The sequence below is a fragment of the Microcebus murinus genome, chromosome 1 (assembly GCF_040939455.1).
Source record: "Microcebus murinus isolate Inina chromosome 1, M.murinus_Inina_mat1.0, whole genome shotgun sequence".
Taxonomy (NCBI): domain Eukaryota; kingdom Metazoa; phylum Chordata; class Mammalia; order Primates; family Cheirogaleidae; genus Microcebus; species Microcebus murinus.
In genome coordinates this window covers 92,112,868-92,132,318 of record NC_134104.1, presented here as the reverse complement: position 1 = coordinate 92,132,318, position 19,451 = coordinate 92,112,868, and the positions used below count along the sequence as shown (strand labels likewise).

The 19,451-nt window shown below is 35.7% G+C and overlaps 1 protein-coding gene across 16 annotated transcripts in view; it reads right to left on the bottom strand.

Annotated features, from left to right (window-relative positions):
• Nucleotides 1-19,451, bottom strand: part of MECOM (MDS1 and EVI1 complex locus) — a 537,691-nt gene that overhangs the window by 22,223 nt on the left and 496,017 nt on the right. For 5 of the 16 annotated variants that reach the window (XM_012779221.3, XM_020286229.2, XM_020286230.2 and 2 more), the window contains 5 exons: nt 15,889-16,036; nt 14,357-14,513; nt 8,690-10,046; nt 6,145-6,232; nt 1,300-1,326 (listed from right to left, as the gene is read on the bottom strand). In XM_012779221.3, the coding sequence (XP_012634675.3) occupies nt 1,300-1,326; nt 6,145-6,232; nt 8,690-10,046; nt 14,357-14,513; nt 15,889-16,036 (1,777 nt within the window). The remainder of the gene's footprint in view (nt 1-1,299; nt 1,327-6,144; nt 6,233-8,689; nt 10,047-14,356; nt 14,514-15,888; nt 16,037-19,451) is intronic. The other 11 variants (XM_012779222.3, XM_012779231.3, XM_012779230.3 and 8 more) reach the window with 5 other exon arrangements.

Sequence of the window (19,451 nt, the reverse complement as noted above, 5' to 3'; positions counted from 1 at the left end):
CTTAAAATCTGAATTGGCTTTGTAAGTTGGTAGAACCATTGGCCATGTATGCAGGGGGGTAACACCTTAAACTTCAAGCAGCTAAAAACAGAGCCACTGTCATAGTCATACTGTACCTTAGAAAGGATGAGGCCCATGAGGCATGATACTCAGGACACACCTCCTATCAGGAAAGGAGGAACACTGGAAATGCAGGGAAGGATAACCAAAGAACAGCTCCACAATTCCATCTACTGCAAAACGTTGCCTAAGGTTGTGGTGCTCTTGCACTCTCTCTCTCTCTCCATGAATAAATTAAAAACTTTTTTTGAAATAAATGAACTTAAGCCTTAAAAGTCTATTGGAATAAAAAAAAATCTCAATTTTGTCATATAGTCCACAAAAGAGATAAAATGGAGGAATTTGTGGTAAAGCAAAACTAACATGAGGTAGAGGAAATAAGTAAGTGGTAAAGTAAGTGCTCCAACTCAAATTAATTTATAGATCACTATATGGTGGCTTTAAAAGGATAGTTGAACTGTACCCGAAGATTTTGTCCATTCCTCAGAAATAAGCATAATTTTCAGTGAAGAGAAATAAAAGCATACACACTTAGAGGAAATTTTATATGTTGTTTCCATTGATCAAGTTTTATTTGGGAGTAAAAACTAAATAAGCCCTATTCTTTGTATTTTGAATATCTTCTCCAATAAAAAATAAAGCTGTGTCCTAGTATCATTAACTGAAACTGACTCTTATCTGGAAATAGCAATTGAAAGTTAAGGAAGTGAGATCCAATGCTAAAAGACCCATTCGCTAGTTAGATATGGATTTTTAAACATTTAGCCTTATTTCTTCAAATAGCCAGAACCAATTTCTGCCCTGGGATATATGGATGTGAATTCCAATGCTAGCCTGTATCTACACATAAGTTCAGGTTTTATCATTGTAAAGGCTTTATCAAAAACATCTTTACATGCTGATACAGGGTCCCCCAATAATGGTTGTTTCCACTTAGTGACCCATTTAGAAGGCTCTTTTAACAACATGCTCCCAAGTGTCCAGAAAGAGTTCCACATCAAGGTATAATTATGTGGAATGGGTGAGGTTTATCGAATAAAATCGTTCTGTAAACAATTTATAGCTCACTAAATGCCCAGTTATAACTGAAAGTATGCAGCTTGACAAAGCAGGGAAATTCTCTTGCATTTACTGGAAAGGAGCCCCAAATTTTTTATGTCTATACAGCAATTTAGAATGTAAGCTGTTTTCTTTTTAATGCTACATTACTTTAGTCAAAAATATAAGTAGGAAACTTACCCAAGTTCTCTGATCAGGCAGTTGGAACTGGGAGCAAAATTGAAACAAAAACAAAAAATTACTTCTGTGTTGGTATCTTTACTGCAATCTATCCTTTGAGAAATTAACATTTATACTAAATTAGTAATTTTTTTTCTTATCATGTAACTGTACCTTGAGTAAAAGCTTTGGAAAAGAAAATTAAATATTTTTATAACACTGCTGAATTTCCTCTATTTACCTAAATCAAATGTTAGAATCAAGGTTATAAACAGGAATGTTCTTTTACCCAAGAAAACTAAGTGCTACTTACTACTGTATCTTATAGTAAAGTAGATGCTTCCTTCTTATTTATTACTCACTACAAAACAATATCCCTAAATTTTACTTTAACAACTAAAATTTAAGCAATTTCCTGAAGAAATCAAATCTCTTGCAATTTTACAGTGTTAATAACAAAGAAAAGATATTTCCTCAAATGTAAATCATTGAGTAACAAAAGGGTAATGTACTTGGAAATTCACTGCCTGACTTTTTATAGTACGGGAATCAGACCATCAGTAGTCAAAACCCTTGAGAATATTAATTAAAAAATTAAAAAGATCTAGTTATTTATGATAATTTATGACAAGGTTCACCTAGAAAAACTCCAGTGGTTAGGAGCTCTTCCAGGAGACACAAAGATTATATCCTTAAAAATATCATTTTGCTCTGTTATAGGGGATAGATATCTTGCTTTCAGACATTTTGGTAACTTCAGTAAGGAAAATACATAGCTTTTAAAGAATGGAAGCTTTATCGCAGAAGAAATCTAACAATAAGAAAGTCTCGTTGAAAGCAAAAGAGAAGAATAAGGGCAGAAGATTTAAGTAATTTTCACAGCAAGGTATAAGCAGATAACTTGGGAAAAGACTACAGTATCCCCAGTTCCTTGGAATATTGTAACAGGGTGATCAGACAATTTAAAAGAAAGAAAATAGGCCAGGCACAGTGGCTCAAGCCTGTAATCCTAACACTTTGGGAGGCTGAAGTGGGAGGATTGCTTGAGGCTAGGCAGTTCAAGAACAGCCTGATAAAAGATGGAGACCATGTCTCTACAGAAAAAAAAAAAATAGAAAAATTAGCCCAGTGTGGTGACCCAAGCCTGTAGTCTCAGCTACTCAGGAGGCTGAGGCAAAAAAAATATTGCTTGAGCCCAGGAATTTGAGGTTACAGTGAACTATGATGACACCACTGCACTCAAGCCCTGGCAACAACGTGAGACCTTGTCTTAAAAAATAAATGTAAAAGAAGAAAATATAAAAGAATGAAGAAAGGACAGAAATGTAAGTAAAAGAGGATCTTTATTGCTGATGTATACAAAGCCAAATATTTGGAAATACAATGTTTAAATAACCAAAAATAATATTAAACATATAGGAAAATCAAACCAAGGAATAATAGCCAGTTTTACACTGATTCTCATGGCAGTTCCAATGGGCTGTCAATGTGAATGCAAAGTATCCAAAATGAACCCAATGAGATGGACATTCCAGAGACCACACAGTAATGCCATCCCTCCATCTTATCTATTTCTGGCTATCATCTCCTTTTCAAAATTATAATCTAAACTAAGGTATCATAAATAATTTTCAACCACGTATCCAGGAAAAGCTTCCACAATGCATATTTCTCCCTTATAGTAAACTAACTTATTTATAAGAGAAAAATGGAAGGGTAAATAGTCCTCTAGCGGCCTGACAGAGCAAACACACTTCTTCAGGAATTGAACTACGAGAAGAATTTAGACCCTGCACATTTATCTTTTAATTATGATGTATGTGTTCATGTATTTTTAGGTGTTTTTGACAGAATTTTGAAAATGTATATTATTATTCAAAAAGATAGTATAATGGCTCAATTATCTTTTAGTAAAATTCAATGAATTTTTATTTATTGAGTGTTTTCTTATCATTGACTAGGGATTGTGGACTGGGGAGGTAAGTGCTGGGTGGGATACAAAGATATATAAAAAGTGTACAATCAGATTTGCCCGGGATACTACCACCAAGCATTTACATATCTGTTCCTTTGTTTTCCCTAAAACATTGAGAATGTGATTTCCTCTTTATTAGTATGAAGATCCAGAAACCCACAGGGTCCAAGTGATTTGCTCCAACATACTTTAAATGGAAGATGAAGCAATGAACAGTCTTATGCAAGCACTTGTTTAGCCATGAAATCACGGTCAGCCCTGAGAGCAAAGGTAAGTCCTTCCGTTTTGGCTGCTTGCTCTATGCCATGCTTACTTCTGCCCAGTTAGGTCATTTTAAGAATACAGGAAGCATCTTTCCAAGTCTTCCTAGATACATGGCATAGCCCTGGCAAAGAAATTGGGCTCAAGGATGGGAGGAGGGCATTTTAATAACATCCCTCTATATTCACAATTAAATGCTTCCGCATGCATGAATAAGAGCCCATTCGTCACTTAAGTCCTTCAATATGCCAAGTGCAATGCTAAACACATTATGTATATAAACACCAACCCTTCCAGTTGCTCTGGTAAGGCTTGATGAAAAAGGAGGAGGAGGACCTGCCTATATTCCAGCCTGTATCCCTTCAATATACAGCATTACACACTAAAACAGCCATGATGGTTATAAAAACAATGAAGTATTTTTGTAGTAGTTGGTAAACAGCTTATGTCCTAAGCACCCCGAATGTGCCCCTGCTTCCCTGGCCTCTTCCACAAAGACCCCTCAGACAGTCCCACTCTCCAGCAAGTAAAACATTAACAGCTGGTCCAACAAGGGGCTCCAGAGTCCTGCTCTAGAATGCAGGAATCCACTTTTATTGGTCAGTATTGGTGACACACTAGGTGTTCAATATCTTGATTATGACTCTTGCATCCTGTTCTAATAGCAACACGTAGCAACAAGCCGTCCCTCCCACCAAGAGGGGACACTCTGGTGTGGGAAGGAAACTACCACTGTGCTCTCACAGACATGTCTGTGACGATCTGGAGGAATCATCACCATGCTCTAAGTACCGGACGTATGCCTCATCTTTTGTGATCCTTCATAAAATTTGAGAATATTAAAATATAATACATTTTCTCTCTTATAATTTTATTTAGAAATATGTACCTACAATATGTATAATAACTGCGTGTACACAGGGAGTTGTTAGGCAAAATTGCCCATCTAATGAACCAGTAAATCTACGTTGGTTGCCTAGAAATCTTTGAATTTTATAGTGAATGGGGACTGCACACTCAACTCTCTCATTTTACAGATAAAAATAACTAGAGCCAGGTAGACTGAGTTGCTCAAAGAAACTGAATTCCAGTCTTCTTTTTTTCTCCATTATACCATGTACCCATAGCACTCAGTTCTGAAGTGGTTAATTACTGGATTTTAAAGATTATCAAAATAGAATAACAATTTGATTATTGTAATTAAATGTACATGAATATTATATCCTCATACGTATTTATTTATAATTAGAAAGGAAGTTATCAAGAGATATGTACTTTTTGTACAATATCTGACACAAAATGCCTATTATGTTCAGGTTTATTAGCCCATAAAATCTCACAAGTGCTGTTTAGATCAGCCTAAATATAAAAGATAAGTCCCAGGTAAACATATACTGTTTTAGAACTTGTTTCTTTTCCATAAAGTAATTATGTAAATGATATCATTCCTTAGCCTTCCTACATAAAATTAATACTAACTGGAATGTTGCTAAAACTTTTAATATTAAATCATGTATTTTCTCAGTTTGAAATAGAGTGAGCATTTTTGGGCAATATTAGATTTATCAACCTAACCCAGAAGATTGTATTTCAACACTCATACTCTGTTCAGGACTTTGGGAAAGTACTTGAAAAAGTAAAGATAAGGCAATAGAAAGAAAAAAAAATCATATTCCATGATGAATTAATTTATTATCTCACAGCTTTCCATAAGACAGCTTACATAGATTTCTGCTTATTTTTTTAGAGAACCATCATTTTTGGTTTGAACATATTGCATTAGAACAAATTAGTTTGCTCTGTTTTCCAGCATTTTCATAAAAATGTTACTATCTACAAAGACCAGAATTTGTATCCTTTAAACAAAAATAAAATAAAATATAAATTAAGAAACCAGATTTGAGATGTTAATACACTGTATTTGTTCTTTCTATACAATTCTCCAGATGTTGATTGATATGTAAATCAGGTTTTAGAACTTGTTTTTAGAAAATGAGCAAATGTGTAGGGACATAGGAATGACCCAATTAGATAATGCTGCTTTGCATTTTCTTCGCACTGAGAAACTGCATATATTTTGATAAATGGACACAACTCCATTCAGCAAATAGCTCTGTGTATTGTGGTGAATTCTTGTGCAATTACAGAACTTTACTGGAATGCCCAGTGGTCTTTAGATAAATTCCTTCACCCTCTATGGTAACAACTTGTCAGGTAGTCTCATTTCCTGTTTTTATCTAAGCCCAAAAAGAATAAGAATGACCTTCATGAGTTTGGGACGAGTCACAGTATGATCTATTTCTTAGTATCAGCAACCTCTAAACACAAAGACACCTTTAATATTTATTTTCTTAACTGAGTTCTGCTCACCCCAAAATGCACTTTGGCTCAGTAAATAGTTAGTAGCAGACAATAATGTAACACCAAAATCATGTTATTTTTACACATATATTAATTAATTTTTCTTTAAAAAGCTTGGGTTTTAATTCTACTAGAATTTCCTGTGTTCTTCCACACCAGCGTCATAGGAAATCCTAATGTTCTCAAGATGTCTTTCATTTCATTGCACCTGCTTTTCAGGATCAACAAGTTAGTTTACAAGCTGGAAATCTCAAATGCAAAATACTTACTTGTGGGTGAAACAAGAATCCTGGAGAAGGCCTCAAGTATTTCTCTTTTAAAGCTTCAAGTGGGTCAGTTAGTTTTCTTTTCTCTACTCTGAAAGGTTAAAATTAGATTTTGGAGATGAATCAGTCTCACATATCTATCAATCACGACATAATCACCCACATTTAAGGCAGCTAACAATAAAGCAAATGGTAGGCTTCTGGGAGGCACACTTAATAAAAACACAAAGATATCTGTTCAGTTCTTGAAGAATATTCACCACACTCCTAGGTGCTTAAAGAGAGAAGGTCCTATTTATAATGGAAAAATCCTATTGAATGACTCATAATAATAATGAGGAAATATGAAAAATGTGGAGTCACTAAATTAGAAGCACTTGTCACAAATTTGGTACCTTTCCATTTCAAATGAAGAAGCGAATGTTTAGTGATTTTGAAATCATCAGAACAGGGCAAATTTGAAAATTAAAGCTGTTTTCGACTAACAAGGTGATCCCCCAAATATTCATTCTATTTCTTCTATATTTGACAATAGCAGCAAGGGAATTTCCAACCGTACTATATACCGTGCTAGCCACTCTTTGAGGTTTACTGAAAATTATATATAATATATATATACATATATATATATGCACACACATGCACACCCTTTATATGTCACTGCTGACACTGCTGATGATAAATAGGGCAGGCAGGAGAAGGGTAGTGAGAAGAGGATGAGGAACTTTTTAAAGATAAAGACATATGAAACTTACCTATATAGCCCTTCTACTTTAGAAATATTTGTATTCTATTTTCTATTAAGCACATAGGGAAATGATATCATGAGTTGACTTAAAGTAACTACTTTTACCAACTGTACTTTAAAAACTGTGGCATAAGTACACTTTTAAAATAGAATAAAAATAACTACCACTTCCTGAAATTTTACATATGTTTTGATTTGCACATACTATTTCATTTATGGCAGTAAATGACATTATACCCATTTTATGGGTGAAAAAATAAGCACAGACGTGAGAAGGCTGAGATTTTAACCCAGGCCTGACACTAAAACTGGGCTTTCGGTCTTTCATGTGTTTGTTCAAATGACAGGCCTAGGGTCTTAGACTGAAACATCAGAGAGAAGATGGGGATTAGAGTAAATAACGGGAAGGTTAGGAGGTGATGAAGATAAGTGCAATGGATAGGGGGAAGAACTGGAAGCCTGTTGCCATTGAAAGGGTGTCAGAAAGAAAGTCTGAGAAATTATCTTCATGAAGAACTGAAATATATCACTGAGTTACCAGAAATATAATCTACATGCAAAGTATGGAAGATCTGTTTTTATTTCTTTATCCTTCTCTAGTAATAGGACTAGCACAGAAATTAAGATACAATAATTGAAAAATGTACCCAAACATGATACCAATGCACTGAGATACTTTGGCATTGACTTTTTTTATTCCCCTTGTCATGTTCAAATGGGGTAGCCATACTGGTTCCATACTGGCAATATTTTCTTGTTAATACATTATAGATAATATAGGTAGAAAAAAGTTTTAGGTGAAAAGAATTTGCAGCTCTAGCATCTATTAAGTATTAATATTAGAAACTCAATAAATATTGTTGAATAAAGAATAGTACACAGTCTTCTCTTCATAAAAGAGAATCAAGCAAAATATAAAAATACACCCATTTTAAATTCTATAAAAAATTATCCACATATTCCATGGACTCTTAAAAATGTTCAAGATTTGAATGAAGAAGTAAATGTGAAAATGCTTGTAATATTTAAAATATGTATTAATAATAACCACAGTTATTATTATTCACACCCATTTTTAAAAATTAGTATTTGAAAACATAATCACTTTGACTGGTCAAGTGTAACAGAATACTGCAAAAGAGGTCTTTTATTAAACTTATATATTTCATTCAAAAAATTTTGGATACATCAAAAGAAACTGGATAATGAAGGCATTAAACAGAGACATGTCTTTCTTTTAAGCCAACCATTCACATTATATACAAAAACTTTTTGGTAATTAATATTTACTTGGGAGCTCCTAAGAGATTTATTTAGAAAACAAATGTGACCAGTACTCATTAAGGATGCGTTGGTAGGTTAGCAAAGAGTAGGCGCTTGCTGTTATACGTCTGTCTCACCTTATTCCAAATAACCTGACCCATTAAGTACCCACACATATTTGCATTAATCCTTCAGGATTCTCATTCTCCCACCACTTGACAATTTACTTTAAATACTGCTTTCCCATATTTTCCATTCCAAAAAAAAAAAAAAAAACATTTAAAAATAAATTTATTGTCAAGGGAAAATAATTCTGTAGCCCTATTTCAAACCCCCAACTTCAGAGACGTCCAAAAAGAAGTCCAAACCTAATAAGCCAACTTTCTGAATAAAAAATGAATTCACTAGATTAAACAACTTTACTCTCTGTGTTATAATAATACTAACAAATGATTTATTAAAAATCCACAGCTTTATAGTATAAATACTATGTTTCATCCATCTGTTCACATTTCATCATCTCCCAACCGCCCTTACCTGTAAATAGGATCCATAAAGAAAGGAGTGGGTCTTGCATGCTGCAAGGAACCATCTGAAGCCGGTCTTGGTTCTACATTGCCTCCTTCCTTTTCCCCAAACACGTGGTTTTTTCGAGGCTCTGTCAGCTTCGTCCCACTGGCTCTACTCCTACTACCCATACTTAGATCCAGAGGCTGGTCTTGGCTTGTGGCAGATGTCGCTGGAGGCTTGGAGGGGACTGGAGTCAAGGGCTTCTCATCCTTTCGCTTAGTGGTGAGATCAAAGGGGGACTCAGAGCTGCCCTTCTGCAGTTTCTTTACTTCGCCTGGTGATTGGGGCTCCATTTTCAAAGGTAATGATCGCAAGTCTCTATCAGGAAATGGGTACATTGATTGAGAGAATGCTGGAAAAAACGGGAGGGGAAACATGGAAGGGTAAGGTAAAGCTCCAACTTTTTTGTCTTGCAGCCCCACCAGTCCTGTTGAACCAAAGTATTTTTCAGCAATAGAAGCAATAGCCTTTATAGAATCATTCACAGCTCCTGACACCGCAGTCTGCTCCTCTAAAGATGGTGAGAAAATGGAATGATTGCTGTATTCTTTCTTATTATTTATTGAAGCCAGATTCTGAAGAGGGCTTACTTTGTCTTTGAACATGTTACCATTTTCTTTAAATTTCTCTTTATCACTTTCAATGTCACTTTCCAGATCAGAGCCCGAGGTTGTTTCCAGGTCACTGCCACTTGGCGTACTGACATCGTCAAGGTCACTACTCTCTGACTGGTCACTGATTTTCTCAAGAGGCCTCTCTTCAGAGGACCTCTCGGGCTGGAGCTCCACTGGCTTATTGTCCCCTACGGGTGGGTGTTTAGATAGTGCCTTCAAAATATCCTGTGTAGCTGGCAGTATCTGAGGATGTGTCATGAGGGGACTTTGACTTTTGTTTGTCTGTTCAGTACTTGATAGTCCTTTAACAGGAGAACTAGCAGGTATCAAAGGAGGCCTGTGGTACAAGCCGGAAGGAAACAGACCAGGGAAGCTAAAAGAAAATCCAGGAGCTGTTGGAAAGGTAAGACCAGCAGGATGCCTATTGGCACCAAAATAGTCAGCAAGGCCCGGGTTGGCATGACTCATATTAACCATGGACGTTTTATCCATAGCTGGGGTTCCAGGAAGTGAAATGCCTTGGCCAAAAAATCCACCTGCCGCAAAATGGTTCTTGCCCTCACAAAACCTCCTGTGTTTATTTAAGGAAGACGTAGTGCTGAACATTTGTCCACAGTCTTTGCACTTGATTTGGGTTCTGCAATCAGCATGCATGCGCTTATGACGACAAAGGTTTGAAAACTGAGTATAGGATTTATGGCAGACCTCACCTGTGTGCAAACAACAAAAAAGAATCTCAGGCTTTATGGCAATTGCTTCTGAATTTAGCAAGTATCACAATTGGTTTACCTAAAATTTCAATTAGGAAGCCAGTAAAAGATGTTGGAGGCACCAATCTGGGTGCTCCAAACACAGAAAACCCCATTTCACTAGATTCCAAAGCAAGGCATCCAACCTGACAAATGTCTTGAGGCAGCACATATATTTCATATATATATATATTTGTCATCCCCATTGCACAATATTTTGCATAATATTTGTGTATTTCAATATTTATGGAAAATCAAATTCCAGCATATAATAATTCCCCACCCATATACTATACTAGTAGAATCCTAAAAATTAAAGTCTTAAAATGCATTCAATATGAAACATAACAGGAACTCCTTTAAAATTTTAAAGCACTTAAAAAATTTTATATCGTAGGCACCAAAATAAGATAAAACAGCCTTTCCCTCAATCAGAAACTTCACCTTTATTGCCTCTCCCCTTGGGGAACAAGCCTGTGACTCCTCAACCATTATTTAATTGGTATTATATCATACGCTCTCATCATTCACACATCAAAGCCACACAACAATGCACATTGTGTATTCTGAGACTTTTTTAACAATCATTTTCATGATATGAGAAAGACTGACATAATTTACAATGGCTCTATTTTAAGCCTGCAAAGGAAACAAAATTGAATGTAGCCCATCCTGCATTGCTGGTTCCCATGAACTATGATCACGTCCTCCGACTTCCCCTCACACCAGTGGTTGTGCTAACCTTCCTGCATTTATGAAACCCTCGTCCTTGGGAAACATGTCCACTTGTTGTCAAAACTGTGCTGGTTATCTTGGGGCTTGACTTCTGTGTGATACAGGCAACTATGGCAAACGGGGGAGAGTGCTGCGAAAGCTCTAATCCAGAAAGAAGGACATAGCAGTGGGAGCGGCTGTAAAATATCCCTCTTGACCAGAATTTGCCAATAAAGTAGAAAGTCTCCCTCCTGACATATGTGCCAACATATCTAAGTATATTTTAAAACGAAACATTTTAACCCTTAAGGACCGCTTTACTAGGTAAGAATCCTACTCACTTTATAGCCTGGCAGAATTATAACATCAGTATCCTAAGCCTCAAAACTTTTATCTTACTTTACTGGGGATGAGTCACTTTATATGTGTGCTTCCTTTGACACTTCTGTACATGTTTAATACATGCAAAAACATGATATACCTTGTTGGTAATTGTTGCAACAAATTTATTTTAAGAAATTCAGTTGAAGACAAAATGCAACATTTATTGCTTTCATGTGATGGCCGCCTTTGAAGTGCAGAAATGTTGAGCTCCTAAGTCAAAGCAATAGTAATTTTTTTAAAAATCATGCACTAGATATTTTATAGACTTTTGGTCTAGCAAAACTCACCCAGAACTTGGATTATTCCACACACATCAAAGATGAAGTACCAAGTAATTGTGTATCTATTTCTTTTACTCCTAAAGGTTAACCTGTATTGTTACATATATAAATTGCTTGGTAATATTAAAGGAGCCCTCAAAAACATTGTAAAAGCTGTAACATGCATTTTAATAGGAAGAAAAGATGGGGTTGATTTATTTTCAAGTTATTTTACCAGAATATATCGACCAGAGTCTGCTTTAAAAGTATATAGTATTTAACCATACACAATATATATACACATATTAAAGTTGTTCGATATACTAATTAAAATCATATGATGGGGAGGATAGAAACATCAGGCTTTCACTAGATATAATAATTCAGCAATGAGCAATCACAAGAAAGAGTAAATGAAGTATTGTTGGAATTATAAAAATGCACTCATTAAGAAAGCAACACCTCTTAAAAGGCATTGAGAAAAACATCTAGATAGGTATTCAGTCAAGGCATAAGTTTTTGAAGGGTTTGAAAATTTTTGGCAAGGAAATGTTGCTCTCTACACTTCTTTCTTACAGCTGGATGGCTTTAAGAAAGTCAAGAGCCTCTCTATATTGGAGTAACATAAGTTGCATTTGACTTTTCTGGTTGCATCCTTTGTTACATGGATGAGTGGTGTCTGTGTCAGATCTCAAGTACATAGAATCTGGGGTGTTTCCTTAGGCAGAAGCTTTGTTTTCAGCACTTGAAGGATGGATCTGGCATACCACAAACCACCAGGCTTCCAGGTAAACTAGTTCAATTGATGCTGAAGTCTGTACTCTACTGTAATTTTCTCAGTAATAAGGAATTAGCCAGCAGTTAATGTTGCATTTTTCTATTTATTAAACAAATTAAGAGGCATTTTGAATATATTCAGCCTATTAGAGCATGTGGTTTCTATTTAGGAAGGCTGGAGGTTTCTGTAAAGGCAGTGAGTAATTACCTTAGCACTGGTGACTTTGGGCTAAAGCTTGGCGGCACACTGTAATAAGAGACAGTTGCCATAAACACACCAGTGGGGGTAAATCGTGGTGTGTGGCCTTCTGGTGAGAAACAGATATCAGCTCTAGGTGAACCTCCTCCACTCTGGTCTCCACACCAACTCCTGATCCCTAAACTCTTTTGTTCTAAAATTACACGGCTATTATTCATAATTACTCCATGGTTCTCCGTCAGATTTTATATTTGAAGAATGCCATCTGTTATTTAAATTTACCAATAATTACTGAAAATACATTCATGGGAAATACTTTATGCAACCTGATTGGAAAGAGACACCCTATAGCACTTTACGGTGAAATGCTTGACTTCAACACAATTAAAATTTGAGATTCCAGAATCTTACATGATAGGAGTCTATATTTTTTTACTTTTGTTTTAAATATTAGAGAAAGCATCAAATGGGTGATGAGCATCCCTTGTGCTTTATTCTACTTTTTTTGAACCAAAACATAATAAGACTTACCAAAATTTATTTCTGAAAAATCAGAAATAAATGAACAATTTAATACTGTATGCTTGTAGCACTTCCAAGTATATTTTCAGGATGTTACAACCTAGAGTCAGGAATGCCTTTTTGAGACAAGAAGCCTAAAATTTCTATTGTATACTTTATTTCCTGTGACTTTCAACAGAGCTTCACCAATGGAGACTAGAGCACCCTTTTGTTTATCTGCTAGTTCTCTTCCCTCCACCCAAGGAACAGAAAAACATATGAGCAAAACAGGACTCTAGTGCAAGCTGGAAAAAAGGAAAAGCTCTCTTGGTGCTTGAAAGCACAAAAGGAGGCTGTGTCAAGGCAAAGAAGAGAGTTATTCTCTGGCATCTCCATGTTGGCACTGAAAATTAGTTTTTTCCATCAGGTCCTGTAGTAGTGTCTCATATACCCTGTACAAACCCAAGTCAGAGGTCTTGCCAAGTGCTGAGTATGCTTCAACCAATTCTATGTGCATTTGGATCCGAAATCAGTCTCGAAGTTTGTAGTAAAACTCAATGAGTCACTGTATTTATACGCCCAGCCAAGCAATGGATCAAAAGAAGCCCAGAATTGTTGCCCAGATGGACTAAGAACAACTAAGTTTTCTTATAAAATATTTGAGCACAACATAGAGAACAGAAGTGGGTAGCTAGAAGAAGAAAATGAGGGCTGAGTTTTATTTTGTTTGAAGTAGGTTTCTACAGTGCTTTGTACAGGGATGTTCTAAGTAGGTGGTCAGAATGGATGTCCCCTAAAAGCACATTGCCTGTAAATTTGCTTTGGTGAAGTGGGTAAGAAAAACAGCGTGTCCAGCATCAAAGTGAAAATGTTCTGCTTTTCAAGTAACAGAGAACTACCGATCCACAACCTGTGATTGGAAACAATGGCTAGATTAAAGGGCATTTTATTCCCCACCTCTCTCCACACACATACACTCACACACATATACACAGAGTCATAAGCCTACTTGCCAGGTGGGGCTCTTCCAGCTCTTTCTGATCCAGAACAGGTTTTTAATCACTTCATCTTGTTTAATGATAAATCTGCTATTCGCTGCTTTACAAAGCCATGAACATTTACAGTGTGAGACAAATCTGATTGCCTCAATTAAATCCTACAACCTGGGGAGGCTTCCCTTTCATTATTTAACAACTTCTCTTTTCTCTACCTATTATTGATTTCATCTAAAATAAAAAACCCTGGGGATCACAGACAAAACACCATGGATCTGTTATAAGTGATTTTCTTATAATAGAAAATAGCCCTACTGGATCGGACCATAAATAGCTAATACGGTGACTCCCTAATGGCCATGTGTGGCCGTTCTCCTGATCACAGTGACTTTTGGAGGAGAGACAGATGCAGGAAGGAGGGCTGGAGTGTTAAAAACTTACAGATAAAGGGCTTCACACTGCTGTGGATGTGCTTGTGTTGTTTGAGGCCTGACGAAGTGGCAAATGTTTTGCCACACTCCGGGCAAGCGTGGGCCCGGGCACCAACATGCTGAGAACGAATGTGCCGCTGAAGGTTGCTAGGGTCCGTGAAAACCTGCTAGGAAATGAGTACTGATTAATCAAGAAACTTAATTCAAGGACACAATAAAGACCACCTGGGATGACTCAAGAAGGAATTTTATTTGTTTTGTTTTTATTTGTATTCCCCAAAGACTAAAAGAAGAAAGTCATATTTCAAAAGTGCACCCTTCTTTAGGGTAGGAACTTCAAATTATTCTGCTCTACATTCTTGGTATGGAGTATCCAGTGGTGTCAGTTGAACAAAATAATGAATGGCACTGTTAGTCCACATTCAAGGTCTTTTTGATCCCATTTAGAGTCACTGGTGTTGAATAATAAAATGCTGGTCATGCCATTATTAAAACAAGTGTGCTACTTCCACTCTTTAAATAAAATTTGGGGGATTTTTACTAAAGAACCCCAAATTTATTTAAAGAGTTTTCTTAGGGGGTTAAATTCTAACACTGTGTTCCAGCAAGTCGCCAGCAAGTTGAAACCATTCCTTTGGACATTGCACTAAAAAAAAAGAAAAGAAAAGAAAAGAAAAAGCCACCCAAACACATGTGGGAGCAACACATCACTAAAGAGAATCTGAAATGTCTTTTTAATTTTTTTTTAGGCAAAAAAAAGTATCAAAATTTTATTTTAATGTACATAGGATGGGGGAGTTGCAGGAGAATGATTATTTGGTAATCCAGTGGAGCATAGAGATTACCACTGGCATGAGAAAAGGTATTCATGTGCTATGAAAAATGTCTGGAAATAGAAAGCAACTTTAATGATACCAGGGCATCTTTGAGTTAATTAGGAAACATGAAAATAAAAATATGTGAATTATTGTTACTGTAGTTCACAGCTACCGTCCCAGTTAAGTACTTCCATTTCACCCTTATGTTGTTCAACACTGACCTCTAAGACAGAGGCTCCACACTTTTTAATGGGCACCAAGTTATGATTTATGGTGAGGACCTGGGTGGAAAAATCTGCAAATGTAGGAGTCTCCTATTCTTTCTGAATAGGCATTTAGAAACTTTATGGGACTTCCTCACAAATTGCTATTAAAAGAAATCAGTAACATGCATTGGATAAAATTTTCATTCTCCGTAAGACTATAAAACAACTCCATGCTGGCAAGTCAGTAGCGGAACCAGGAATTTACCAAGGATGTCTGACACCTAGTTCTGGAACTCACCATTAAGCCTCACTTCCTCTCTTAAAAAAATAAAAGGATACCCACTAAGTGTTTTTATACACTCTACTAATGCCTTTTAGCATACAACACTCAGTCTACTTTTCTCAAGATATTTATAGTTTCCCCTCTCAAGGCTTGTTTTTATATATCGTAGTAAGTGATGAATTAAGAGAGAGCAGGATGACAGAGAGAGGCCAAGTAGCCTACAAATTCACTGTACCTTGGCACAGTTTTCACATTCATAGTGCTTTCCACTGTCATGTGACATCTGGTGGCGAATTAAATTGGACTTCCAGTTAAATGCCTTGGGACATTGATCACACTTGTATTCCCTCTCTTCAGTATGTGACAGCATGTGTTTCTCCAGGCTGTAAGAAAACAATTGATTTAATAGGACATGGTGACAAAGAACACATTCATAATTAAGACATCATTTTATTGCTAATCTAACTGTCAATTATAAAAATAAGAAAGAAGAGGAGTTGAACTGAGGAGGAAAGAGAAGAAACAGGCTTGTGACAAACAAAAGTACATTTTATGTTTCATAAGAATGTGTCTCTCACCAATATGAAGACTTGCGCCTGTTGTTAGAAAATAAATTTGATACAGCTAGAAGGGATTATCTGACAATTTAGGAGCATGATAAACAATAAGCTATTTGTCTAGTTTTAGATTCACTGCACAATTCAAACAGCAACATATATTGTTAACACTACTTCATTCAAACGCAAAGGCTCAAACACAACGTTAAGAAAATGCTTAAGAACACACAGACAGGTATTTTGTCTAATGTGTATAATCTCTAGATTCAAAAAAGTACTTTATTTCTAACCATGTCATCAAATGATTAAGTGATCTGCAAGCTGACTGTTCAAGAGCAACTTCTCAATATGACCCTGGAATGGATGGATGGATGGGTGGACTGATGCACAGATGTGTGTGTGTGTGTGTGTGTGCATGTCTGTGTATATACATACACCTACAAATAAATATACAAATATATATGTATATAAAACTTATGAAGTAGGGGGAAAAGTACACAATATTTTAAGTGGATACACTCTTTAAGACCCCTAAAAGAAAAACATGATTAGAAATGTCTCTGTGTTTTAAAGTTTAAAATGTTTTCCTTTTCAAATGTTTCCCACTTTGTACTAAAATTTGTCTATGAAATCTGCATGAATATAATTAAATGCAAATATTGATAATTACTGTGATAGAAGATGTCTGCAACATTTGTATTAATTAAACACATACACACAAAATACACTAGGATACTACTCCCAAGTTAAGTAACCAGAGTTCTGTGGAGAAATAGCCTATGTCAAATCTGAAGAATGAAATTCACAAGATGGGACCAGAACATCTTGTTTTGGTGAAAAGCAAGAAAATCATAGCTGATGTAAAAGCAATTAGGGTCCCAACCTAAAGAGATGCCCACTGACCCAATGTGGGGAAAGATAAGCATCAATAAAAATAGACACTCTTTTAACGATGATGACATTCACAACACACAAACAGAACCTCACTGGCCACCCTTAGAGGATACTGAGAAGCCAAACCATTATTCTGAAAAGCTGGTAAATAGAGAAAAAATTCATGTGCATGTTCAACTTTTCCAATATAAATTGTACTCCAGGGGAACCAAATAAAAAAGTTTCTCTACACAGAATTAATCTGGATAATAAATGATAAAAGAATGATAGAATTAGAATACATTCATTCTGCAGCCCCTAAAGAATTAATGAATCTAAGCAATGCATTATGTGCCTTCTGATGGAAATAAATGACACCATCAATGAAGTATTCTTGCTAAAACTGTGAACATAAATCCCAACCAAGGCTTGGGATGTAACTAAGAGTTTACAGGAAATAGAAGGGATCTTGGAGAAAGAAGTTAAACAACACCTCAGGGATATAAATAGTAGAATCTAGACTGGAGGAAATGCTATAGAAAACAACTCAATTTCTTCTATAGTTTTCTATAAATAAATAGTAATGAGAGTGAGAGAGAGAAAGAGAGGAGACAGAGACAGAAACAGACAGAGACAGACTGACTCTGGGGGAACCTTTAGATTCAAACAGATATAAGAGGCTTGTTAACCAATTGGTATGTATGAACTTTATTTTGACCTTAATTAAAAAAAAAAACACTCTAAAATTTATGAGATAACTGAGGAAATTTGAACCCTAACTAAATATTTGATACTATTAAAGGATCATTATCTTTTAAAATGTGGTATTGAATTAATGTTTTAAGATTTTCTTACTTTCTACACACACATATGAACTGCTTACGAATAAGATGATATAACGTCAGGTTTTGCTTCAGATAATCCAAAACAGGTATTAGCTGAGACAAGATTGGCCTTGTGTGATAATTATAGAAGCTGAAATTATGCGTTTTTTTATACCATCCTCTTTAGTTTTGTGTTTATTTGAAACTTTGTATAGTAAAAAAATTACTTTAAAAAAACTAACAAGCATGTAAGCACTCTTTGTTTTCCATGTTTATTAATATTTCGTTGTGAGACTGTGAGATAAATATGCTGATGTTCAATATAAATTAAGACCTTTGTGCACCTAGAATATATTACCCAGTGGTTATGTAGACTGTGTAAGTGGGAGTGTATGTGGGAAAATAAATTGCCCGTTTTCATATCTTGGTAAGTTAGAAATATCTTTCCTATACTTTTTCTGTTTCTCAGCTTCCTCCCTACAACTCTATTCATATTGGCATATGAACTTATTTTTCCTGCCCCGTGAGTCAGCCAAGTTGGAAATGCTATTCTATTTAAGCACCACTGGCGATATCTCTATGAACAAAAGGTACCAGGAGAGTACAGGTATGTGGAGTCATAAGAAAGGTCCTATCTTTATCTATAATATGTAATCCTCTGTTCGTTACAGAAGTTGGAATGTTAACAAACGAGTTAAGAGAGAGATATCGACAACTGCAGTTAACATTGAACTGAGTTGGGGACATCCTCCAAAACCATTGTACAGATTGCAATTCCCACTGTTCGTCCTTGGCAACCCATAAAGGCAAGCCCTTTTATAACATGTATTCCAATAGGCTATATATCAAATCATAAGCCCTGAAATCTAGTGGCAAAAGATTGGCCTATATGTTGGGTCTTATTCCTTCTTGTAATTCCAAGGTATGGGTTAGTTTTAAGAGCATATTATAAGTGCATGGCACTTAGGGGGGTGGGAAATAACAAAGCAAGAGGAATTTTCCTGTCTTTGATTTTCCTGATCTAGCAGAAAATCCATATTGTTCCAAGGTATTATCGGCTTTCAGCTAATCAGTGATAAAAACATAAAAAAGCAAGTCATTCTCACAAATGCAAATGTTCGTTGCTTTCATAAACAGAAGCAATCTGGTCAGTCATTAGTGAGACTTCACTTTTCACAGAATTTTATCCCAATTTATACAGCTTTGCTCAGCCTTCTAGGCTGTTTTTGGTTCTTTTCAATATTTGCATATCAACCTTTGTTTCTTTCTTGCTTTTTTTTTTCTTTTGGCCTTCTTAATATTTTACACATAAGATACAGAATAGAATAATGTATCAAGTCAAGAAAGGAATTTTCATTGGTCAAAATATAAAGCAACAATATAGCATTCAATAAAGTAGAAAACATTTAGAAAATGTAGGTAATACATACGGCTAAATTATATAATTTATACACAAAAATACTGACTGGATCATTAACATTAAGTTGCAGAGTGACATGCTTTATCTGTATGGCTGGGGTACCAAAAATAAGTTTTTTTGAGAA